Genomic DNA, 24,670 nt, shown 5'->3' with positions numbered 1-24,670 from the left:
CTGAGACCTAAAAGGTTTACACAGCAATAGAATGAGCGGCCCTGATTACAACCCAAACCAGATCAACCAGGTGAGAATCAGTGGCCATCATCATGGACTTTAGAACACATGGCCACACTCAGCATCAGTACAGTGGTTATAATAAAAATGAAGCAGGTTCTATTCACACTGTGGGTGTGTCAGTAGATTAGCTTATTATTCTACGTTAAGACACGTAGAAGGTGACCAAGCAATTCCCAGCAGAGGATTACTCAACAACAGCACTGCCCGACATGCTGTACTCCCCAGAGTCAGTCACACCTTTCAACTCAAATAAAGTGTTAGTAAAGAACCTCAAAGTCCAGTCTTCAGGAATCACCAACAACAAAAAGACTGTACTGTGAATACAGCAACTACAACCAGTTTCTCTGTCTCGGGTCTTTAATTAATAGGGCCATTTTACAAGCCAACAGAGGCCTGACAGGCCTGACAGATATGACAAACCTTATTGGTGTGTCAGGTTGACAAGCAAAGCCAGATGTCTATAAGCTCTACACCACAACACATGAACAGTGACACACACATTATGACAGGAAGCTGTGGCAGGTGATAAGAACGACAAAGAGAATGTGTGAGGGGTGGGTGTGGCCAAGCAGAAAGTGGGAGCGGCATGAGGAAAGACCAGTGATCAGTGAGAAAACACACTGAGGTGAAGCAGTAGATTCTAACATCACCTGTACCAACAATGTGTCTGCCTGTGGATATCACTGTGCACGCCAGACATGAGAGCTGACGAGGTCGCCCACAGGATGGCTGACAGGCAGCAAACAGAAGCTTCGGATAAACGGAGAAAACAGAAATTAATCTGAACAGTGTCAAACACTCACTAAGGTAAGATCGTCAAAGGTCTGATGAGCTGAGTAAAGTAAATAGTCGTTTGGCTAAAAATCTTAACTAATAAATAACTAGTGATGTCATCTCAACATTTTTAAAAATCAAAAACAAAGAGCTTGTTCTGTGTCACAGCTGTTTACAGACACAGCCATGTTTGTACAGTATCAGTGTGCATCTTGTACAGTAGCATCATCTGTGTGACCGCCCTCACACATCGAAAGTGTCTAGAACAACATAGTGTTTGTTTGTGTGTTTATGAAAGTATGCAGGCAGTAATGTGGGTGTGTGGTGACATAGGCAGGTTTGTGGAGCATGTGGGGTGGGTCAAATGCTGCTGGTTCCTGTGCATGTGAGGCAACAATGTAGCCCGACTGGTTTCACGGCATTCGTTCCTGAAAAGGCCGAGCACGCAAAAACACATACCACTATGTGTGCGCTCCCGTGAGAGGATGCTTTGCTGATGTTTATGAGGTCACTCACGTCTTAGTTCATGTAGCCGTCATCTCCCATTAGCACCGTTCACACCAACACCTCAGAGGGTGGCCTACGGGAAGGTTATCAGATTGCTAAATGACCAGATCACAGAAAGGTAAGCATGGGAACATTTGTTATTCGTCTGACACTGACCAGCTCCTCAGACAAAAGCTAATTCACCTCAACTATTAAATATTAACGCGAGGTCATGCGTCAATTTAAAAAGAAAAGCTTAAGAAATACTTGCTCTAAACAATCAGCTGCAATACAGAACCATGTTTCTGTCTGGTATTAGGTAATGTTTGTCTTCTTTATAATTGTCCCATCATGTCATTTGCAAAAAAAACATTTTAAATTTGATCGCTTGTCCCAACTTCTGTCACTGTCACCGATGAACTGACACAAAAAAGTTGTAATGAAGCATTAGGTACTGCTGGAAACAGCCAGAACTCACAGAAGCAATGTTTGGATTTTATGTCATTGTTTGCTACATTTGATGACCAGCGGTACAATGAGGACATACAGTAAACAGTTGTGACGCGGCTTCAGAAACAGAAGAGAATGCTTAGGATAGTTACGCCCACTTCCCCTGGAACTACATGTTATTCAACAGTTACTGTATATTCTAATTTCCTTCACTTCCCTCTGTTTTAGTTCTCCTGCTTTACATCCTACTATTGAGTATTTGTTATATAGAGGTAGTCCCAGTATTAAATACTCTGCTGAAAGCTGGCTAATGCATTAAAGGCTAATGCATTAAATTTAGTTTTAGGGTTTGATAATAATGATAATACTGATCTGTGCTCCTCCATTCTCAGTAATCAGCATCAGTATCAGGCAGAAAATAAGTCATCAAGAACCCCTTGCATAGCTACTGTTTGAGTCCAGATAAAAAGGTCACAGTTTGTATTTGCTATTTCAGAGTAAATAGAAAGACCACAATCAATGTTTACTTTATTGTCCAAAAGTTGATCATGTCTCTGGGTGTGTGCTCTGCTGTTTACTGACCTTCACGGTAAGCTCATTAAGCACAGCTAAATTCTCCACTAGCCACTATATAGTTATAAGAGGCCAATGCTGCATATCTGTGTAAGCTCAGAGGACTTAGGGTGGTGCTGATAGTAACGCTGATCTGTGTTCCTCTCTTCCTTTCCAGCATGTCATCCAACTCCACAACCACAGCGTGTGCACCCAACGACACCCTCTGCAGTAAGGACACAACTGACACTCGTCTTCCCTCCAATCCTGATCATAATCTCCAACCCTTGAGGAACAAGAGTCGGAGATTATTGCGTTGCAAAATCCAGTGTTCAAGAAACCACTGGATGTCAAAACATTTAATCATGAGCCTAAACAAAACTATTTAATCTCTGTCAGAATAAATGACTCATGTCTTTATTCAAATCTGTCTGTAAGAATGCAATCAGCACATACTTACACGCTCACCCAGTGGCATTACGCTCAGTAACATGTGGACAAAACGTTTTAGCAGTGGGTGGAAATTGTCTCATACATCTATGAAAAACAAGTGGAGGGAAAGAAAGACAATGGAAGAATAGTGGCTGTCTGAATCCATTATTCTCTGGATGTCAGTGCATGACTCATTCCTGAACGCCTCCGCCAGTCCTACTGTCTAATTACAGTCGTACCATGTTACGCTGACAATGCAGTAGGACAATAGTTGCCCATAGAACACTAACAGACATAATATATGTCGCCCACATGCAGCCTCATTATCACAGTGGTTGAAAAAAGGTGGTTAAAGAAATTTGTCTTTGGCCAAAGGACAAAAACTTTTTGCAGGTTTTATCTAAAGCGTTTGTGGGTCATCACTGACGTATCTGAGGGTATTGATAGTTGCACTGAAATGCTGATATGCTTTGTCAAATTACACTACAGTATTAATCAACATATCAACACTTATGTATATGGAGGATGATGCAATGTTAAAGATAGAACAAGCTGTCAGCACTTCAGGAGAGCAACCTGTTTAACAGCCAACATATCTATCCTCACATGGACTCATTAGAAACCCAAAGCTGCACAAATCAGTGGGAAGAGCACAGAAAACGAATGACTGGAGACATCTCTCCATTGTCCTAAAATAGTCCTTCATGCCTCATAATCAGACCAACACTTTGTCACTTTGTTATAGGCCTTTTTAAAATCTATTATTGCTTCTTGTATGGGATATTGACATTATCGTTTTCATTCTCAGCAATAAAGCAGCATGAGCTGGAGATAATCATCGTCCCTGCACTGCTCCTTGGAGGAACACTGATCACCTTAGTGGCTCTGTGTTTCTTGAGGTTTTGTCCTAGGAAGAAGCAAACAAGGACCACAATCCCTCCGCACTACAAAGGCTCATCACACAGACACACACACAGGAACAACCACAGAAATGAGCTAAAGGGCATTGATGGTAAGCAAAAACAATACATAATCAGTCTGTGTGTGTGTTTTCTATATTGGTCTTAGTCCAACTCTGTGTCTCAATAGCCCCCCCTGGAATAAATCCATTGGAGCACGAAGAGCTGCCAATGACAGTTCAACAGGTCCAGCAGAATGGCAGGTCAACCCGTGCTGCAGTACCACAGATGTCCACCGAGAGGCAACGTGGAGCCTTCAGTCACGTCATAATGCTGCCACAGACCTTACCCCGCAGGCCCAATGACACAGTTAGTCTGTACAGGGCACGCATGGAAAACAGAAATGTCATCCTGACAACGCTAAAAGGTAAAGTCAACTCACTGCAGCACACTCTTCGGTTGTGCACTATCCAAAGCAACTGAGGCAATCTAAGTACTTCTATTTATTTTATTGTTATTTTTATTGTTTTGCCGTATATCAAATGGAATTTTAAAAAAAAAACGTATATAATGTACTGAACTACTCAGTAAAGCATACAGTAACTGGGTGGAAAATAAACATTATTCTATGATCTACCGTTACTCCTCAGAAACAGCAAGCAGCAAAGAGAAGAAAGACTTTTTAGGTTTCGCCTCTTTTGTGTCTGGACTGGGGTCACACCCCTTCCTACCTGCACTGCTCGGTGTGGTTTCAGTGCAGCCACCACAAACAATGGTGGTGGAAGAGCTCCAGTACGGAGACCTTCTGGGATACCTGTGGAGGTGCAGAAAGGTACTTTTGTGTATTATTTACCAAAAAAAAGAGACCATTCAGACAGCTACTGCTTTATAAAGGGTTAGTGTGGTGTATGTGGCCTTATTCAAACAAAGACTAACACTCTCCTTTCTCACTGAAGGATAACCCGGGTTTAGAGTCGTCATGTGACATGACAGAAAAGAGGATCTTCAGTATGGCAAAACAAGTGGCTTCAGCCATGGTGGGTAAAAAACAGTATTTATGATATTTATCAGGGTCTCATTGGTATGAACTTCTTTATAACTTGGTGGTCATAACTTCAAACATCTCTGTTATTTACTTTTTAAGTTTTTATCTACACATAGGAGTACCTGCACAGTCAGAGATGTATCCATGGCAACGTGGCAGCTCGCAGCGTACTGGTTGGTGCAGATCTGACTGCAAAGCTATGGGGACTGGGCTCAGCCTACCGCAGGAGAACACAGGCTGGCTCCCCGGGAGAAGTGGAGGACATGGAGATGAGAAAGTGGCAGGCACCTGAAGTACTGGCCAGAAGAGCTGTCAGTCAGAGCAGTGACGTGTGAGTGTTTGAGAACATGGGAGAATTAAATAACAGAGAGCAACCAACGGCATGTAAACATGTAATTAAAAAGTGTGGGAAATAAACTGCAGAAAAAAACAGATGGATTTCTACAGAAAAAAAAAATTATCTATGCATTCAGTTAACTCAACTTCTAAGTCTTAATACTCTCTTCCAACTCTTTTTACCACAGATGGTCCTTTGGTATTTTGCTCTATGAGATGGTCACATTGGGTGAGTGTTACATTTAATATGAATGAATGTACTATCAAAATTTGTTTGTTGACAGAACTACAATCTAATTCCAGACAATATATAAACTAGATGAGTAGAATGTTTTCAGGGAATTTTTGTGAAGCGTCAGTTCTAACGTGCAGTTGTCTTGTGTAACCAGGGGACCCACCCTTTGCTGAGGTCATGGCGACTGAGCTTCTACAGTATCTGCAAAGGGGGCGACATCTCAAGCGGCCAGCGTCCTGCTCCAGCTCACTGTAAGAGAGCAGAAAACTAAAAAGCATGTATATTACATTCAATACATACTGTATTTGTGAAGATTCGGGTAAGACTTCTTTAGAATTGGAGATAACTCCAGGAAGTTCACTTACTTTGGTTCCCTGTGGTTTAAATGGGAAGGAAGTGCTGTTTGTGGCAGCTCGTCTACAGCGAACAGGAAAAAAAACACATTTCAGGCTTTGGGGCCAAACCTCAGGTCTGGAAAGGTTTCACTGCCGAAGAGTAGGTGAATCATCACTGTCCAGCAGCGAGTTATCAGAAGACAGGTAATAAAAGTCCATATGGACAGTAGTAATGGAAAGCGTGAGTAACAATCGCCCAAACAACAGGAAACATCTCAGTGCACTACATTTAAAGGACAAAACATCGTTCAATAACCAGGACGCTGTGCGTTATTAGCCTCGTTTAGCTAGTCACTTAGCTTAAATCTAACGGTTAGCATGAGAATAGCGTTGGTCTGATAGCCCAGTTTTAGGTACAGTCGTTTACTATTTTACTGAACTATAAACTCTAATGTTGACCGGGTTTAAATGTCAATGTTTCCTTCCTTTCTAGGTTTTCTATCGTGAAGTCCTGCTGTCAGTGGAACGCGCAACACCGCATCTCTGTGTCAGAGCTCATTAGAAAACTTCAGGCGGGAGAGCACTCAGCCAATGGGAGCACAGTCCTCAGAGTGGCTGAACCAATAAATATCGAGAGGTATTTGAGAGAGGCGGGATATGGAGAAGCCTACAACTATGCTGTGTTGTGATTGGCTCAAAGTGCCATCAAGCGGCGCTGTGGTTGCACTTTTAAAGAGCTGTCGCTTTTTTTTGTAAATGCGAAAATGCCATCTAGTAAAAAGAGCTGTTCGTAATCTGACACGAAGAAGCTCATCAATGTATATAAATTGTATATATAATTTTTACTTGTACAACAAATGACCAATATGAAGGAAAAATAAAAACATCTGAAAGCCTATTTTCTCCTTGTGCTCAGTTGAGTGAAGATTTAAAGCAAATAATAACAAAAAACAATACTAATAATAAAACCTGCTCCTCAATAAAACGTGAAGCCACAGTTTTAGAAACCTTGATTATTTATTTGCATGATAGTATTGTTAACCTCTCCCCATTTAACTCAGTACCTCCAAGATTTTGCAGTTTGATTATTGCAAGCAAAAACATTTTGATTTTGAAGTAGCTGCATCACAAAAGAAAAAAAGCCCACTATTATTTAGTAAGAAAAGTGCTACTACCTTTGACAAGGATAATAAATGAACAGAGATACAATAGTCTGCGTGTTAACAAATACGACACTGGGAACTACAAGGACTCGAAGAAACAGTGGCTGACATCACTTGCAATGCAGTGTTTTTGGTCTTCACAATATGCTGCAGATTTAAAGACTCCAAAATCCTGGGGTGACAGCAAAATATGAACAGAGCTATCAAAGACTACCATCCTTTAAGAAAGAAAACACTAAGAGCCACAGTCACTAACAACAAAGCCGAGGATCACTAGCTACACAGGTAAATGCTGTTGGTAGTTACAGGCTATGTGACAAAGCTACCAGGAAGACGGCAAGTTCCCTTCATCAAGGTCGCTACTGGTCAGTCACTCTTTTGGAAAGGCAACAAATGTCATTGCTTGAAATAACAATTGTAAAAAAAAACACTAATATAAAACAAGGAATGACATGAAAAGCAGTTAGAAAACAGACTCCTCATCTAAACCTACAGTAGAGACTAGTGAGAAAGGCCACAAGGTTCACAGACATGAGAAAAGTCCTACAGTAAAAAGCTTAAACAAGGCAGTCCAGCAAACAAATGTGCATTTAAATAGAAAGGCAGACTGTACACGTTTGACAGTAGAGTTTAAAGGTTCTCATTCGCACACTCATTAATTCAGGTATGATTTTGACGGGTCATTAACACAGGTCCACAAGGCTACTGGGCCGTTACACTTCATGGACTTGCTGTACAGCCCAAGCTGCTTGTACCATCTGAAAGAGGCAATATTGAATTTGCCCGATGCAACTCAACAGTCACAGGATATGCAGGTTATATTATCAACAGTAAGTCCTTTGCTAAATGATAAAAAAAAATCTCCTTAAGGTTCCGGGTGCAAAACTCCAAATGACAAAAGGTTTGTAAAGGTGATGCAGTAAAACTTATGTCCACTGCCTTGAAACAAGACATTTGCCTAAATGATATAAAAATGAGTATTTCTGCACCATATTTACCCATCAAACACTAATCTGCCCTCTTTTGTTGTCCTGTCCGGACAGTTCAACAAGCAGCATGTATTAAGCTGAATGTCATGTTCTGCCCTCTGACCCATGAGTAATTTGACGTTCATATGTACAACATTAATTCATGGTCCAGTAATTCCTCAGTCAGAACCCTGTTCCCTTATGTACCCTGTAAATGACAGAATAGACCACTTCTAAATTAAAGTTCCACCACCAGCAGCTAACAACAACATCCATCGATGTAATCATTCTGGTGTTGATGGTCTCAACACCAGAAGTTATTACATATGTCGCCTATTAATTAAATTCATTTCATTGTCCCATGCTTTTTCAAAATACTGATTTGTTACATCCTGTCTGTAAAATAAACCCATTAAAACAGTCCCAAAATAAAGAAAACCAATATAGATTTTCAATGGGAAAAAAGATCAAGTTTAAGAAACAACAACACTCTCTAAATGCAGTGATTAGTCAATTTGCTGAGTATCTGATAAAAGCACATCTACCTGCAGGTGATGCAGGCATCAATATCAAGATCTGCTTAATTTACAAAATTAAAAAAAAAAAAAGGTTTTCATTGCACTTTTGTTGAACAAAGTTTCAAGCGAATGTCACAAATTTTAGTTTCCATTTTTGAAACTTCCAAACCTTTTTCAATCCTGGGGTTAATATGTAAAGGTCTTAAGAGAATTTTGTGCTATTCCATCTATAAAATTCTTCCTTATTCATTCATTACACAATACAAAGAAAAAACATTCAAATCCTTCATTTATCATTTGTGAACACAGATACAAGGTTGGTGCATATTAACCAAAATGTGAAATGAGATTTTGTGCAGAAACAGCACATCTGGATGCATGAACTGCACATTGCCTAAAACACACCTGGCATTCTGTACCAACAGGGTGGACGAACACAAGTGCAGAGAAAGCAACAACAGATTCATGTGCTGCAGCTTGGGTTTAGGAGTCTCAGCTTTGTTTGTGATAATGAACTGTACCACACACATTCACCTGCAGAACGCGACCCCTGTGAGCTGGTTCCACATGCGAGTTTGAGGGGTTCATTCTGGACCAGACGCTGCCGTCAGTCCCTCAGATTGTTAATGTGGGCACAGATCTTGAGGGCGGGACCTAGCTTGATGTTCATGGTGGACATGAGATGCTCCTCCTTCAGCAGCAGCAGGGCCTGTCCGTCGATCTCCTGCGACAGGAACTGCGAGGCGAGCTCCTCACAGCCTGAGACAACAAGGAGGACAAACAAAAATAAGGAACCTCTAATGACGAGCACAAAACGGTTTCAGCACCTTAAACTGATCTGTTGACCTTGGAGCGAGGAAATAAACTGTGACACGTCCTCCACACTCCACTGCGAGGGGCTGGTGGGGGGGGAACCGGCTGCAGGGTTGTCTGTTGGGAGCAGGGGAGGCGGCTGGTGACAGGAAGCAGAGGATGCAGGTGAGAGGGACATGGGTTCGTCCTCATCCTCCTCCCCGCTGGACTCCTCGGCTGAGCGGCTGGAGTCTGAATGGCACTGTGGGGAGGAGAGGCAGAGCAACGCTAGAGAGCAACAACTGCTGTGTTTGTGTGTGAGTAAAAAAAGAGAATAAAACTGCACTGGGTCACAACCTGCACCAGGGTCCGAGCTGCCCTTGTGTGAAAGCCTCACCTTGACAGGGAGGGGTCTCCCTGCGATCTTGGCACTGGCTATTTCGGAGCTGGTCCTGCGGGGAACCCTCCGCCTGGCGACGCCTCCCTCCTCGTCAGAGTTGGAGAGGTGACCTTGGCCCTGCTCCCGATCCGGCCTGTGATCCTGACCTTGACCCTGCCGCACGCAGAAGTGCTGCCTGAAGCTGACGTTGTACCTGGGGAACCAATACATACTGTATCGTAGACAAAGAGTGACATATACGGTACTGAAGCCAAGACGAGCAACACATACAGTTTTAATCGCTTTGCACCATACGCAGCATATGATCTATACACATGTAGTGGGCAAAGGGACAAATGCAAAGCCGAAGCATAAAATGTGAATTCATACCGTTTAAACAATGCACAAAATCATTGTTTATACAGTGAAACAAAAAGGTACTATTTAAAATAAACCAACAAAAAATTCAAAATGACGAGACAAACATCCATAATGTGACATAACTCAGCTGTAGCCACCTGGGAATGCAGTAACCCCTGAACGAAAGCAATCAAAACCACTAATCTCGGCTCCAGGAGAAGGACTGGAAATGCCATAAGCTACAATTTACAGGAACTGAAATCATTGCTCTGAACATGAATAATTCAAGTCTTGCAGGGGTGTGGACCAGTTCACATGATTTCTCAGATGGCTCCCACTGTAAACACCAGATCTCATGCATGTTGTAGTACTGTACCTCTTGGCACAAGTCATGGAGCAGAATCTCTTGGTGCCTCTGAACTGGCTGGCAGGAGCAAAGTTTTTACAGTACTCGCATTTCAGCACTAAGGGAAAAGTTCAAAAAGACAAGCGAGCAGATGGTAAATGTACCATTTGAATGCAAACGGCTGCAGGTGGCACAATGTTACACACGAAGGCTCCAAACGGACTCATTCAGCTCTGGGTTCAGTTCTCGGCTCCAGGCGGAGGTTGTAATTACAGCCTGAGCGAGTTCCTGCGGCTCGGCTCAGACAAACAAACATCAAACGAGGGTCCTTCAGCTGCATCATTTAAAACACGCTCATGGTAATTTGGTGCTTCACTAGTTCTTTACCAGGCGACTGTTTAGTGGAATGTGCAAATCAACACCTTATGTCCTTCATCACCCTGCAAGTAAATAAGATGCAGCAATCAGATGCAACCCAGCGCTTCCTACATGGGACTCTACTTTGGTTCAGTTTGGATCTTTAATGTCCAGCAGGAGCCAAACGTAAACAGTCATTTTCACGTCTGCACGGCAGCGCAGGAGCCTTCGTGGCACTTTGGCTGTTACCTGTTGCTGTTGTAACCGTCTCCGTCTGGTTTGTGTCCGGACTGTCATTCGTTAAATCCTCTCCGGCCGAGTCTTTGACTGGACCACAAACCTGTCAATCAACAGAGGAAGGCTCAGCGTGAACACACGATTCCGTTTATTACAAATATCAAACAGGAAACGGAAACATTAGTCTGTTATGTTGAAAGGGGTTTGTGTCAATTACAGTAAACTGAATTAATCGATAGCTTTTAGCAGCGGTTTAAAGATGATGTCTGGCTCTGTCTGAGTCATAACTAGGCTACAGACAAACAGCAGAGCTTGACTTAGATTAGCAAAAGCCACACAATAACTGAAACCTTTCACCACAGTTGAGTATGTGACAGAGCCTCATGAGAGCAGGTGAAGCTGCCACATCTCATGTGTGAATGAAAACACTGTGATAAGTGACACTCACAGGGAACGGCTCTGCCCCTTCCTGGATGACGAAGCCCTCGATGAGGTGAGTGAGGACGTGTGGTTTGACCACGGCCTGAGGGGGAGGCGCTCTCTCTCCCTGACCGCACACCCCCCGGGACACCGACAGCACTGGAGAGGGAGAGGAGGCGGCTGGAGGAGGAGCGGCTCCAGGACCTGGAGACAATCAGCTTTATTAGTGACCTTAGTACTGGATGTGACATCACAGGGCCATCGGCCGCCCTCACCTGCTTCAGGGGGCTTGGCTGGGAGTGCAGAGGGGTGATCCCTGACAGGCTGGATGCGAGCGGGAGAGGGGCCTTCGTCACTGACCGAGTCCGACTTCCTCTTCAGAGAACCAGTAATCTGCTTTCCCTGAAAATACACACAATGGTTGTATCAAGTAGATCAAGCAGAAGAGTGTGTTTGAGTTGAGTGGAGTAAAAGGTGAAAGCAGGACTTGGACGCTGGCGACTCACTGCATGTGAGGACTGTGCATGATGTTGGTGCTGGGAGACGGTAATTAGAACTGTTTCCTAAACTACTATAGAGAAAACACATCGTGCCTTGACTTCTGCCTGGTTTAGATGTTTAAGCACATTTGAAGGCATGCATCCGTGTAAACAGCGCATGAAGCCACTGACCTGTGGTGTTTGACTTCCAGCAGAGTCTCCATTAGTGGTCACAGCAGCTGACGCTCCTCTCTGCTCCTCTGTTGTCAGGGGAAGGGGAAGGGAGGGGGGAGGCCGAGAGGGTGGAGGAGAGGTAATGGAGCTGGACTGGGAGGAGGCCGGACCGGGAGCCAGGGGCCCGTTCTGACTCTGCGCGGAGCTTGGATTGGCCTGCGGGTGCACCTGAGAGACCTGAGCCACCGGAGGAGCCACCGGAGGAGCCTCCTGCGGCGACTGCAGCGCCTTCAGGCCCACGCCTCGGCTTATGATCCCTCCGTCTCTGGAGGCGATGGACGCCACCATGGTGAGCAGGCTGGACGAGCTGGTGAGCACGGCCGCTCCGTCCTGGCTGCAGCTGCCCCTGGCCAAAGCCAGAGCCTGGGCGTTTCCCAGGGTGCTCTGCCGGGCTCCAACGATCTGGACCGGGATATGCGGCGGCTGGGGGGGCTGGATGGAGCTGCTGGTGGGTGGGAGAGCGGGCAGGATGGGAGGAGGGTTTCTAGACGGCAGCTGGAGGGGCAGACGGAGCCCCTGTAGAGTTTTAGGCTGGATGGGGATGGGGCCGCTGCCTGATTTCTCTCCACCCAGAGAAGTCTTCTGCAGAGGCTGCACCACCAGAGTCTGAGCGTTGACCGCAGGCTTGATGGTCGCCGTGCCAACAGGGTAGCCATGGGCCTGAGAGGCTGCGTTGGATGTCAGAACTAAGGTGTGTGCTGCTGCAGGGGCTGAGGTCCCTGTGGTTAGGGTCCGGGTCCCGTGAAGCAGGAGCTGGGAGAGAGGGATGGAGGAGGAGGAGGAGGAGGAAGCACCAGACGAGGAAGAAGGTTGGGCTTTGAGGTTGGTGGGTTGAGGGTAGGTGGGGATTTTGATGTGGGGGGGCTGGGGGTGAGGTTGGCTCGGCTTAATGGAGGACTGGGGGGAGGTCTGGACCAGGGAATAGGCAGCTGGAGAGAAAGGTGAGATCGAATGAACCACTTTTACAGCATGGCCACAAAACTGTAAACGAGCAAACAGGAGGATGTGACGCTTTATGTGCAACAGTGATTGAAGCTGGGTTTCAACCTGAACATCCTTCTCTTACTTACACCTGCGAGGCACCATACCTGAGTCACTCCTCTCTGGGGCTTCCGTCTTAACACCCACTTTGGGACTGGACACGCATCGCAAGGCTAGATTCTGCACCTGCAGACAGAGACACAGCAGAGCGACGGTCCAGCTGGCAGTGGAGGACACGTGGACGCTCCTTAGCTGCACTAACCTGGTCGTTATCTGACTGGCTGCTTGCGGAGGAAGATGGCGTCCCTTCTTGCTGTTGCTGAATCTGTGACTGCTGGGTGACCGTTGCCACGGCAGCCGTTGCCGCGTTGCCGGGCATGAAGATGAGCTGCGAGGAGATGGGGGCCCTCAGCGAGCGATTGACCTGCAGGAGGACAGAACGGGCGTCGAACACACAGACGCTGGACCGACACCGGCACCAAAAGACTGCCAGCCCATTTGAGGCTCAACCGTTAAAGAGCGTGAGTGACGGTGGCGTCTGAGGAGACTCACCCTCAGGTACATCTGCCCCTGCCCCCCTGCTGTGCCACTGAGCACCACTGATTGGCTGATTGTGGATGTTGCTGACGCACCCACAGGACGGCTGCTGGTCGTGGACCCTGCTCCAGCTGTTACACTGGTCTGTGAACGAAGGGTTCACAGATTAAACAAGAAGAGAACTAAGATTTCTATCAGAACATGAACATGGTTTCATTCAACAAATAGCGCCCAATGTAAAGACCTAGTCCATGATTCTAAGCAATGCTCATTTGTGTACAGCTCAGAAGACAAAAAGAAAACCCGACGTACAGCTGTGGTGCTGCTGGTCTGAGACGAGCTGCTGCTGGAAGGACTCGACTGGCGACTGGCAGCCAGAGTCGCCTGGGAGGAAGAGGAAGGCACACGAGGAAGACCCAAATCAAAAATAAAAACTCAGAATCTGTTTCCAGCACGTTAGAGTAACATATTGCTGTATCGTTCACCTTTAAGAAAAAGGTGAATTTCTACTTCAATCTCACATCACCCACCTTGACCTGTTGCACAGCAGCCAGGTTGTGCAGCTGGGCACTGCTGATCTGCTGCTGCAACATCAGCTGCTGGAAGTACTGGGCTGCATTGGGCTGCCGCTGCAGCGCCTGCAGCGCCTGGAGGGAGGAGGAATAAGAAGGGACCGTAACAAAACAGGAGGAGCCAGGAAAACGGAGAGCAAGGCGACGAACAGCAGGAGGAAAGATGGAGAGAGAAAAGAAGCACGAGGAGCTGGAATCAGAACAATGAGAAGGGGAGACGGAAGCAATGACAGGCCAGGAAGTGAGGGGAGCTGTATAAGGGCCTGGTGACGTCTGAGCCGAGGCTCAGGGGAAAGTTGTAGGATGAGGCGTGGATGTGTGTTAGTGGCGGAGCAGAAATCACAGGTTTCACAGCCTCCTCCCAGAGTCAGTGCAGTCCGTTCAGCAGAAGCGCAGTTACGTACCTGCACCGCCTGCCGCTCGTACAGAGACATGGAGTTCATGGGAGAGGGGCGGGAGTTCGCCCCGGACGCAGGGCTCCCATTGGTCGAGGCCCCCTGCTGGCTCTGCTCTCCGTCCGTCTCCATGGCTGAGGACACAGGATGAGCGTCAATCAAAGCACACAGCGATGAGAACAGCTTCTTCTGTCAGAGGGCTCATTTTTAACTCGCATCAGCTCTACTTCATTCAGCTTTAACCATTACAATATTGTGGTTTTAAAGTAAAATTAAACCGAAACAATTAATAATGCACTTGCACAGCCTCAACATGGAAAACCTGACGTCCGTGGGTGAAATGTGACCAAACTTGAGGTAAACACAGGATGATGAGTTACAGGAGACCGAACCTGGCACCACCTGGTCCCCGTGGATGCAACACCTGGACTCCAGCAGAGTAAACCAACTCAGCGCTGTGGTTCAGCAGCGACAGTGTCCCGAGCTTTAAACCTGTAGCAGTGTTTATGGCTGATGAGCGGCAGCTTCCAGCCTTTGTGAGGAAGCGGTGACCTGCTGCTCCACTATTTTCCCATCTGTTGTGTTCACGGTCCGTTTCAAGCCCAGGTTCGGTCCCTGCAGCGCTCACTGCTCCAGAACTGTCCTGCCCCCGCGGCCCAGACGCACGGGCGCGCGCACGGACGGACGCGCGCGCGCGCACACACACACACACACACACACACACACACACACACACACACACACACACACACACACACACACACACACGACCCCGCTCCAGCCTGGCCCGTCTCGCACCCGTCCGGACCTGCACCCAGCACCCACCCCGCTAGCTAGCAGCTAGCCGCTGCTAGCGTCCCGCTAGCCGCCTCGCGCTGCCCCTCTCCGCGTCCTTACCGCCCCGTGCGGCTCCCGCGCGTCCGCCTGGAGAACAGCCTGCGGGTCGCTCTACGCGCGCGGTGCTCGTCGCTGCTCCGTCGCTTCCCTCTGCAGCTCGGACGCAGCAGCGGCGGCAGCAGCGCAGCTTTTACCGTTTTGCATAATTTGCAGCTGATGTGCTGTTGGAGGGCGACGCCTCCGCCTCGGCCTGTTCCGGCGCGACGGGATGACGGAGCTGCGGCTGGAATAAAAACTTCATAGCTCCGAATTCTCATGCACCAGAGGCTGATGTAATATGTTATTTATTATACATTTCAGTTATTGTTTTTCTATTTTTATTAAGGCACACTTTTTAAAAAATGCTTTCCTCTTGTAGATTTTCAACAGATGAAAATGTAACATATTAAAGTAATCATCATCAGGACACAGTCTGCTCTGTTACATGAATCAATAGTTTATTTAATAACATTAATCTGGTGCGTACAGTGTAAACACAAGCAAAACAAAGAGTGGTTCATACAGTAAGTGGTGCGGCACATGAACGACACCTGAACCAGCCCGACTGTTCAGTCCAATAACCTGCTGTAAATGTCACTGTCTGGCGTTTTCTCAGCTTTTGGCAGCGTTTGTCCAGAATCACCTCTCTACATTCAAGGTGTGTTTAACTGAGTGAATGACTTCAGACCAAAAGGATAGTGATGAATCTTTACAGTCTGTGTATGAATGAAGTGCAGAGAGGCACAAATATCAGACATACAGATGATACATTACAGTCAGTACATGGAGTTACACAACAATAAGCCGAGACAGCTGCCACAATATGTTGTATTTTGATGATAGATGTATAATTAACTCCTTATTGATTTAAAGCATAAATGTGCACCACCATTCGCCATAAGTTATCACATAAAACAACGTTGCCTTTGACCGTTGCTAGGTAACATGGTGACTTTTAGAAAGCTGGCAGCTGTTGCTAGAAGAGGAAAACAAAATGGCCGCCAAAAGTCTGACAAAACCCACGACTACTAGCAACAACGCTGAGCCTAACTCGACCAGGCACAAGGTTAAAACACGGCTGTGAACGAGTGGGAGGAGAAACACGGTGGCTCTCGCTCACGCAGCAGGAGCTAAATGTGCTGAGGTATTACTTATAAAACAGCATGAGAAGCTGCTGGCGCCTCATGTGCCCCATAAAAAGAAAGTAATCCAAGCACACAATGTCTGAACATATGAAGGAATCTGTTATAAAATACATACTTAATACAAATACTTGTACTTTTCTATATTTGTACTTAGAGTATTAAAATCATACATTTTCATCTTTAAAACTAATCTCACAAAACTAGAAAAAGCAACTGGACAGAGCAACATTTAAAAAGTATTTTTAACCCAGATTAGAGTCTAATTAAAGGAGAAAACGTGGCAGATGCTGAACACACTGAACACTGACACGGGGAGAGACCCCCCAAACACAGGACGTGCATCCACAGTCACAGACACGACACGACCAAGCAGCGAGTCTGAGCGCGAGTCTGAGCGCGAGTCTGAGCGCGAGTCTGAGCGCGAGTCCACTCACCAGACAAATATTCACCTGAACAAGGCCCAGTCCTCTCTGCTCACATCTGCAATTAGTCACATTACTTGTAAAGATAAATATTTTAGCCAAAAAATAATGAAAATAAATAAATAAATAAATAAATATGTTGACTAGGTGCAGAGTGGATCATTTCACAACATAATATCACTATAGAAAATATACTTTGTGTCATACACTTACACAACACACACACTACGGTGGTAACACACAACCCAACGCAACGACTGAAACGCTACATATGGCTCATTCCTCAGACGAAGCCACAGAGTCTGGACCCCACTGATGAAGCCACAAACACAGAGGAGGCGGAGATCAAGCGGTGGTGAGATCTGCTATAACCTGATCTAGACACCGTCGCATCGTCTCAGCACCATTTCAGGTTCATCTACTACTGCTCACCGTTAGCGTCGTTTCACTGTGACTCAGTGAGACTCCTGACAAGTTGCTATCTGTGTGTTTGGGCTTCAAACGTCGTAGAAACCTTTGAACACATTCTTCATGTGGGAATTTGGCCTGTCAGCAAAGTGATGAGGCTACGCTCCCTCTGTGACCTCTGACCCCGTACCCGTCTCCATCATTGCACCTTCACCCAGACAAGGGCGACCTCGCAGCTTTTAAGCCATTTAGCGTTAGCTATCGTCCTCTCTTAGGTTGCTAGGAACATTCAACCTAATCCAGTTATTTTTATATGAACCAAATTGATGTCTAACGTCTAAAAGTTGACATCAATTCATTTCAGAATAAAAGTAATGTGGGTCTCAGGTTTTTAAAGTGGCAGGACTCTTATTTTGGAATAAAACTCTTTGCTTTGATTTTGCATATGAAATATAAATGTGACCTCCTCTGCTTACTGTATAATGCAGGTAAATACATACTATACTTTAGGCTGATTCTACATAGATTGCACAAGTTATGTAACTATAATATCTATATAATATCTGCTTGGCCTGAAGTTTGCATTTGCTGCTGACCTAAAGCGCTGTCGTTCTCAACCACGTCTGTGTCAGTAATTGTGACCCAAACGCTGCAAAGTGCCTGTGAATAGATTTTACATTTACATTTAAACCTCTGAGCGGAACCTCGTGATGGAGGTTTGACTCTGTCACAGCAGCATCTCATATCGGGGCCAAATTTAGCTTTGGTGTAATATAGATAATATAGACTCTGTTATAAATGAACTTCTGAGGAAATAAATACTCTGAATTTTCTCTTCAACAAAATAAAGGGACATTGCACGTTACCCTAAATGAACCACGTCTGATGCTGTTCTGTCCATTTGGAAGTAAATGTAACACAGCCCAACCTTCAACCAGCAAACACAAGCCAGAGTCAACGAGCGTGTGGTTTGTGCGTGGCTGAAGGCAGAGCGTGTTACTTCGCCCTGTAACTGGGAAACATTACAGCAACTAATGAAACTAAAGCAGAATGCAAATCACCAGACGAGCCTACGACTACAAACGACACTGCACTACAACACGTCTACACTGGAAGCAGCTCTGCATCCTTCTGGACTCTCGCCTCGCTCACACATGGACCTGAACTGAAGTTGCGTTGATGAACGACAGCTGGTGCCGCCTCTCGTCTGCAGCGATGGAAGTCTGACCCGGACCGTTACCCACAAACCTGGTAACAGGTGGCTCTGTGAGACACACAGCTGTCGACGCCGTTGGGGAGGATTTAAAGGAAGGAAGCCTTAGAATCAGTGAAAGCAGGAAGCGCGACCTGTGAAGGTCACAGCCTAGAACTGAGGAAGCTGCTGCTCTCCATGGGTCTGGCTCCAAATCAAAGAGTTGCTGTTGTTCCAGTGGTGGTTCCTTCGTTTAAAGCCTCCATGGCCTTTTTAAAGCTACACGCTCTCCTGCACTGTGGAGTTGGACTTCTCCTCCAGAGGGGCGGTTTCATCTGCGGAGGCTGGAGCCGACGATGCCGGCGCCTGCACCAGAGGGACCTTCTCCTTGACCGGCGAGGCGGGGAGCATCACGGCGGCGCCGGCGCCGGCAGGAGGCTCGTCGGCCGACGTGGAGGCGGGGGGCGGGGCGCTGCCGAAGCTGCGGGCGATGTCGTCGAAGGTCCGACCCTTCGTCTCGGGGACTTTGATAAAAGTGAAGATGAAGAAGAGGATGAGGAAGGCAGTGAAGATGAGGAAGACCCAGGGCCCACACAATTCCTGGGGAGAGAGAAGTTCTGATGAACGCTACCTGACGGAGGAGGAGCCCGGGGTCCAGGGGAACAGGTAACGCCCCTAAACGCGACCCCCGGCAGCAGGTCCCACCTTTAACTCTGCCTTCTTACCTCCAGCTTGGGGAAGCTCATCCCAACCAGGAAGTTGGCCGTCCAGTTGCAGCAGCCGGCCACGGCCATGGCCGCCGGGCGAGGCCCCTGGGAGAAGAGCTCAGCCACGATGAACCAGGGGATGGGACCCGGGCCCATCTCAAACATAGCCACGAACAGCATGACGGCTACGATGGCCACGTAGCTCATGGCAGCGACTACCTTTTGCTGAGTAGGAAAAGAACAGCTGGTGACGCGAGATGCGGCGTTTGACCGCTCAGGTGCTGGCGCTCCGTCCAGGACTCACCATCAGCAGAGCGACGGTCAGCAGCAGAGCGCTGACGGCCATGCCGCCCAGCCCCAGGAGGTGCAGAGTCCGCCGCCCGGCCTTCTCCACCAGGAAGAGCTGCACACAGCAGAGGCAGGAGGTGAGGAAGGAGGCTGCTGAGGAAAACGGGAAGGAAACGCGACGCGGGCGCCACTCACCGACACAACGGTGAAGATGGTGTTGACCACTCCGGCGCCGATGGTGGCGTAAATGGGCTGCTCCACACCAGCCGAGTTGAAGATCCCTGTGGAGTAATAGAAGACCTGAGGGCGCAGACAGAGCGGCAGGTCAGGCCCTGGAAGCACACGGCTGTTCAACTCACAACTCCCCAACTCACAGCGTTGATCCCGGACAGCTGCTGCGAGAGCTGCAGCATGACGGCGATGAGCAGCGGCTGGCGGTACAGCGGCGAGCGGAACAGCTCGGGGATGGTCACCTTCTTCTCCATGGCCATCTTGGCGCTCTCCTCCTTCATCTCCTGCAGGTCTTTGCTCACGTCCTCGCTGCCGCGCAGACGAACCAGCGCTGGCGACAGAACACACGCTGGGCTGTCATGATGTGTCAGCCAGTGAAGAAGCAGTGGTGCTGATGCTGGCGGCTGCAGCACGGAGCCGGGAAGCAGGAGGACCTGCTGCAGCATCAGTGAGTACCTTTGCGCGCCTCCTCCTCCTTCTTGAGGTTGATGAGCAGGAAGCGAGGGCTCTCGGGACAGAAGGGCAGCAGGATGCACTGCAGCACGGCCGGGGCCACGGTGAGGGCCAGCAGCAGGGGCCACAGCTTGGCTGAGCCCAGCAGAGACTCCAGACCAAAGACCTGAACACCAGGGAGCACAGCAGCAGGGTGAGACCGGCACCAGCTACACACCCTCAGCGTTTGCTGGAGCTCCCGCTGACCTGAGCGATCAGGATGCCCACCACCACACCGAGCTGGTGCAGGGTCCCGAAGGCCCCGCGGAGGGGGGTGGGGGACACCTCCCCCACGTACATGGGAGTCAGGCCGGTGAAGAGACCGCAGAACAGGCCGATGACCAGGCGGCCGGCGATCACCATCTCGTAGGAGGAGCAGATGGTGGAGAAGCCCATGAGGAGGCCGCCGATCACCGCCAGGCAGTTGACCAGGAACATGGAGCGACGCCTGAGGGGGAGGAGCCAAAGGGAAGCAGCGGGTCATCGTGCATCATATAAATCATCAATAAACCGCAGCGGCGACAGATGGACATTAACCCTGCAGCAGCAGCAGGTGAGGCTGATCTGGAGTCAGCCTCAGTGCCACGGCGTCGTACCTGCCGAACGCGTCGGCCATGACGCCCACGCTGAAGGAGCCCACCATGCCGCCCACGCTGAAGATGGCCACGGCCACGCTCCACACGATGGTGCACACGCCCGCGTCGATGGGCCTGCCGTAGCGCTCCACCCAGGTGGAGTTAAAGAAGGAGCGCAGTTTCTGAGGAGCAGAGGAGAGAAACGGCTCGTCACACACCTGTGTGTGTGTGTGTGTGTGTGTGGTGGTGGGGGGGTCGCATGCGACACTCACCTCCTCGGGAGCATTGATGACTCCTGTGTTGTAGCCGAACTGCAGCGAGCCGATGACGGCGGTGCCCAGAGAGAAGAGGAGGTACCCGGTCACCTGCTTCTGCTGAAGAGGAGGAGAGGAACGAGTGTGTCACAGCAGGGGGCGAAGGAGAGGCTCCATCCACACAACAGCCAGGCTCAGACCCTGGAACAGTCACAAACAGCCAAGCGCCCGCAGCTCTGCGGAGCCCGGTGGGTCTGTGGCTCAACATCATGATGTGATGTGCAGATGAAACTGGATGCTGCTCAGTAATTAAATCAGCCCCAGCTTCAAAGGAGAGTCGCTGTCAGGAAACAGCGAAGAAGAGCTGACGACTATTTGAAAGTCAAACCATCTTCAGATGAGCTGAGTGGAGCTGCGGCATCGGCTCTTTACAGAACAGAACTACACGTCTGCGAAGGACGACGCGTCTGAACCGATCTGAGCAGAGGATTCGGGTCAAACCGGGTCACAGCAGCAGAATTAGGCCACTGTGCCGGCGCTGGTGACTCAGCTGCTGACGGGGCAGAAGCCGCTGCTGTTTTTCGAGGCCGGGTGCCCTTGATGTGAGGTCAGACTCTGAGCGTGGAGCCGCTTTACTGTAGATGGGCGTCGGCTGCACGAACCAATCAGAGCCCGAGGCAGCAAGATTCAAAAGAGCCGCTCAGGAACACAAATGAGGTGAAACATGGGATCAGCATCTGTCTGCATCTGAGCAGGAAGCAAAGCTGGATCAGTTTTTAAGTACAAACGCTGAGATGACGCCTTGAGAGCACGGAGCTGTTGCTGCCGCTGCTTCCTGCACTGAGGCACTGAACCGAGAGGGTCGTAGCCCGAGGTCACGCTGCTAAAAAGCCTTGAATGTCAGAGGAAACCAGCGGTTCTGTCTCTGCCTCCACTTCTATCCAAGGACTCTAAATATTACATGATCATAAACCTTTAATGAGGCAGGTTTTAACCGTCAAGGTCGTCTCCAGGTCAACATGGGTCCGGTCCTGCTCCTCCTCTTCGCTCAAACAAGCGCCTTCTAATGCGTTTGAATCCTTTCGCTCTCCCAGGATTTGGGATCGATGATCTGAACTCAGGCTGGAAACCTGCTTCTCTGGACCAGCAGCGGTTCAACACGGACCAACTCTAACACTGTGATTTACAGCTACGCGCAAACAGTAACGTTCACGACCACAGCCCCTCTCAGCAGTGGAATCATCAGCATCACTTACGTTAATGAAGTGAGACAGAGAGAAAAGCCTGCAGCATCACAGGCTCCAGCTTTTCCTGCTCCTCCGATCTGCCTTTCTGTCACGTCACAGTGACTCAGTGGAAACCAGCGGTCGCGTGACAGCTTCAAACTCATCTCGTCTCATTATGGACCCTGACGAGTGCGAGTCAAAGAACGAGATCTGTGCTTCTGAACCATGTATTCAGCCGTTAAAAGAATAATGGCCTCTCGTCACAGGAACTAAAACATTCCAGACCAAAAAGAACCATGTGTTTTGTTCAGAGCCTTTTACTGCGGACCGCGTCCATGGGCAGTGGTGCCGGGTCAGTTAAGACTGGTCCAGTAAAGCTCCAACTGGAGCTCACGGAGCGAGGACGTGATAGAACCACATTACGTGACTCGCCACCGACTACAAGCTGTGTAACTGTCTGTGCCTCTGACCAGCAGTCTGTCCTTCCTCTGCATGTTTGCAACCAGCTAAAGGGTCTGTTGTTGTGAGTTATTATGTAACGGCTCCAAATGCATCCGAGGAGAAAACCCAGCGTGTGTGGGGTGATGGCGACGCTGGGCAGGTGTCGCTTCAGCCTCGACGCTCGTGACTCGGCTCATTTTCATTTTCAGACTCATTGGATCTTTAAGACCGACGTTTGTTTGCCCGCAGGCCTCTCCTCCTCCTCCCCTCTGTCACCATGGCAACGGCCTGGAGGTGACAGTATTATTGACACAGGTTGAATGCAATCACATCACAGCACACACACACACACACACACACACACACACACACACACACACACACACACACACACACACACACACACACACACACACACACACACACAGGAGCAGATCGGCTGTTAGCGTGTGGAAACAACAACTACGTCTGACCTACATCCAGTGAAACGTGCTGACCCGAGCTACGTGAGCACCGAGCTGACGCTGAGGGTCCTTCAGGGCCGCGGATCAATAATCAGGTCAACGTCTAACATGAACCAGGCCAGAAGGAAACTGGACACATACAAACACACTCAACAGTTGTTTATCACCGTCAATCGATAGTTAAAACCAAAACTACACTTAGTGTCTCTTTCAGTGTTTTTACTGTATATTACTTTATATTCACATATTTTCCTCCTCACTGTTGACTCCTAATCTCTACAGACATCAGAGCATCGTCAGTCTGAGCTCCTGCCTCCTCTTCAATTACCCTGGTTGCTGATTTCCTACATTTCCCAGAGGTCCTTGAAGCAAGCAACAGGGTGTGGGTCCATTTCAATCATCTGAAGCTCATTTAGCTGCAGAGCAAAGAGCAGAGACTGTTCACTCTGGGCGTGTGGCACCAACGACTTCAATCCTCACACGCTGCTCATTATAAACACGAATCGAGCCGCATATTTGTTCCCTCTCAAACAGTCGCCACTGAACCAAGATCGACACAAATGAAGCAGATGAAGCACAGACCTGCAGTGATCACACACGGATCTGCTGCCTGACTCCAGTAACTCACCTGCCCCTCCATCTTCTGACTCCCAGCTGGACGGAAGCGTAGCGGACTGAAGGACGCACGCAGGAGCTGGAGCTGGAGCTGGAGCTGGAGCTGGAGCTGGAGCTGGAGCTGATCGGTGCGCAGGTTCCGCCCGCAGAAGCTGGAGGCAGGAAAAACCAGACGTCATGAGGCGCTGTCCGTGGTACCAGGCGGCCCCGCCTCCTCCAGCACCGAACCAATCACCACTAATCAATAAAGTGCATTGGACCCTCTTTCTGTCCGAAGCTGCTTGTTTCCCTATTTCTTCATGATTTCTGCCGCGTCGTTCAGACCCGCACGCAGCTGCAGCGGCGGCTCGTGGCGGACACTCACCTGTCGTGACTGCGGGGCCGGTGGAGGAACTCCGAGCTGCAGCTGTAATTCTCCTCGTCCACAGCAGCTGCGAGCCGAAGCGCACGCACGCAGCTCTTTGGGGTTTGTTCAACCTATACAAACTTGTCACGCCCTCCTGTCGTGACGTTGCTCCGCCTCCCGCAGATACGTGCAGAAATCCGCGACTCGAGCGTCATCGCCGCATCCCGTGAGGCCGAGCGGCGTCCATGTCCTATTATGGTTACGGCCCCTTAATTCGATGGCTCGGTCGGTTTGGTGAACGCGCATGCGCCGGAGAGGTTGTCCGTGAGGGTCGTGAGGGGATGGTGGTGACACCCTCGTCTCTGACGTCTTCCTTCCCATAATGCCTCTCGTCGTCGACCTTGACGGTAGCTGGGTTACTGATGCTACTGCGGATGCTGATGCAAAGCGGCCGGTTGCCGGGGCAACGGCTCGTACGGTGCCGCCCAGAGGACGCTCCAGTTGTGTAACTGCTTCTTTTCTGGACGACAAACAGATCAGTCAGTGATACAGTAAAACACGCTGCAGGTAATAAAAACAAACGTGATCATACAGTGATCTGCTCCTCACGCTGACGTTACTCAAAGTGACATGATTGTGTGTG

General features: G+C 48.6%; 3 protein-coding genes across 7 annotated transcripts; 1 reads left to right on the top strand and 2 right to left on the bottom strand.

Annotated features, from left to right (window-relative positions):
• The first annotated feature begins 683 nt into the window (after positions 1-683).
• On the top strand, positions 684-6,505 carry styk1a (serine/threonine/tyrosine kinase 1a). 2 transcript variants are annotated; one of them, XM_029167827.3, is made up of 10 exons: positions 684-870; positions 2,504-2,556; positions 3,566-3,769; positions 3,847-4,083; positions 4,307-4,488; positions 4,613-4,693; positions 4,818-5,032; positions 5,226-5,266; positions 5,427-5,523; positions 6,101-6,505. In XM_029167827.3, exons 2-10 carry the CDS (start codon positions 2,505-2,507, stop codon positions 6,294-6,296), a joined length of 1,305 nt encoding a protein of 434 aa, XP_029023660.1. In that variant the 5' UTR covers positions 684-870; position 2,504; the 3' UTR covers positions 6,297-6,505. The 2 variants fall into 2 exon arrangements, with proteins under 2 accessions (XP_029023660.1, XP_029023661.1); XM_029167828.3 differs by lacking the exon at positions 684-870 and adding an exon at positions 944-1,462.
• Positions 6,506-6,605: 100 nt separating this feature from the next.
• On the bottom strand, positions 6,606-15,450 carry LOC114866089 (polyhomeotic-like protein 1). 3 transcript variants are annotated; one of them, XM_029167743.3, is made up of 15 exons: positions 15,243-15,450; positions 14,355-14,479; positions 13,909-14,025; positions 13,691-13,762; positions 13,394-13,522; positions 13,104-13,265; positions 12,949-13,027; positions 11,819-12,789; positions 11,423-11,549; positions 11,176-11,351; positions 10,740-10,830; positions 10,164-10,251; positions 9,446-9,659; positions 9,103-9,310; positions 6,606-9,015 (listed from the first exon to the last, which is right to left on the bottom strand). In XM_029167743.3, the coding sequence occupies exons 2-15, from the start codon at positions 14,475-14,477 to the stop codon at positions 8,864-8,866; spliced, it is 2,709 nt and encodes a 902-aa protein (XP_029023576.1). In that variant the 5' UTR covers positions 14,478-14,479; positions 15,243-15,450; the 3' UTR covers positions 6,606-8,863. The 3 variants fall into 3 exon arrangements, with proteins under 3 accessions (XP_029023576.1, XP_029023578.1, XP_029023577.1); XM_029167745.3 differs by having other exon boundaries at positions 9,446-9,641; XM_029167744.3 differs by lacking the exon at positions 15,243-15,450 and adding an exon at positions 14,738-15,126.
• A 208-nt stretch (positions 15,451-15,658) lies between these two features.
• Positions 15,659-24,379, bottom strand: LOC114866119 (solute carrier family 2, facilitated glucose transporter member 1-like). 2 transcript variants are annotated; one of them, XM_029167803.3, is made up of 11 exons: positions 24,046-24,379; positions 23,695-23,833; positions 20,954-21,052; positions 20,703-20,863; positions 20,314-20,554; positions 20,071-20,233; positions 19,758-19,945; positions 19,579-19,683; positions 19,400-19,498; positions 19,114-19,320; positions 15,659-18,988 (listed from the first exon to the last, which is right to left on the bottom strand). In XM_029167803.3, the coding sequence occupies exons 2-11, from the start codon at positions 23,704-23,706 to the stop codon at positions 18,668-18,670; spliced, it is 1,596 nt and encodes a 531-aa protein (XP_029023636.1). In that variant the 5' UTR covers positions 23,707-23,833; positions 24,046-24,379; the 3' UTR covers positions 15,659-18,667. The 2 variants fall into 2 exon arrangements, with proteins under 2 accessions (XP_029023636.1, XP_029023635.1); XM_029167802.3 differs by having other exon boundaries at positions 20,954-21,055; positions 24,046-24,378.
• Positions 24,380-24,670: the final 291 nt, after the last annotated feature.

The sequence above is a fragment of the Betta splendens genome, chromosome 11, assembly GCF_900634795.4.
Source record: "Betta splendens chromosome 11, fBetSpl5.4, whole genome shotgun sequence".
Taxonomy (NCBI): domain Eukaryota; kingdom Metazoa; phylum Chordata; class Actinopteri; order Anabantiformes; family Osphronemidae; genus Betta; species Betta splendens.
The sequence above is the reverse complement of the archived record's forward strand: the minus strand, read 5'-3'. Positions and strand labels throughout refer to the sequence as shown.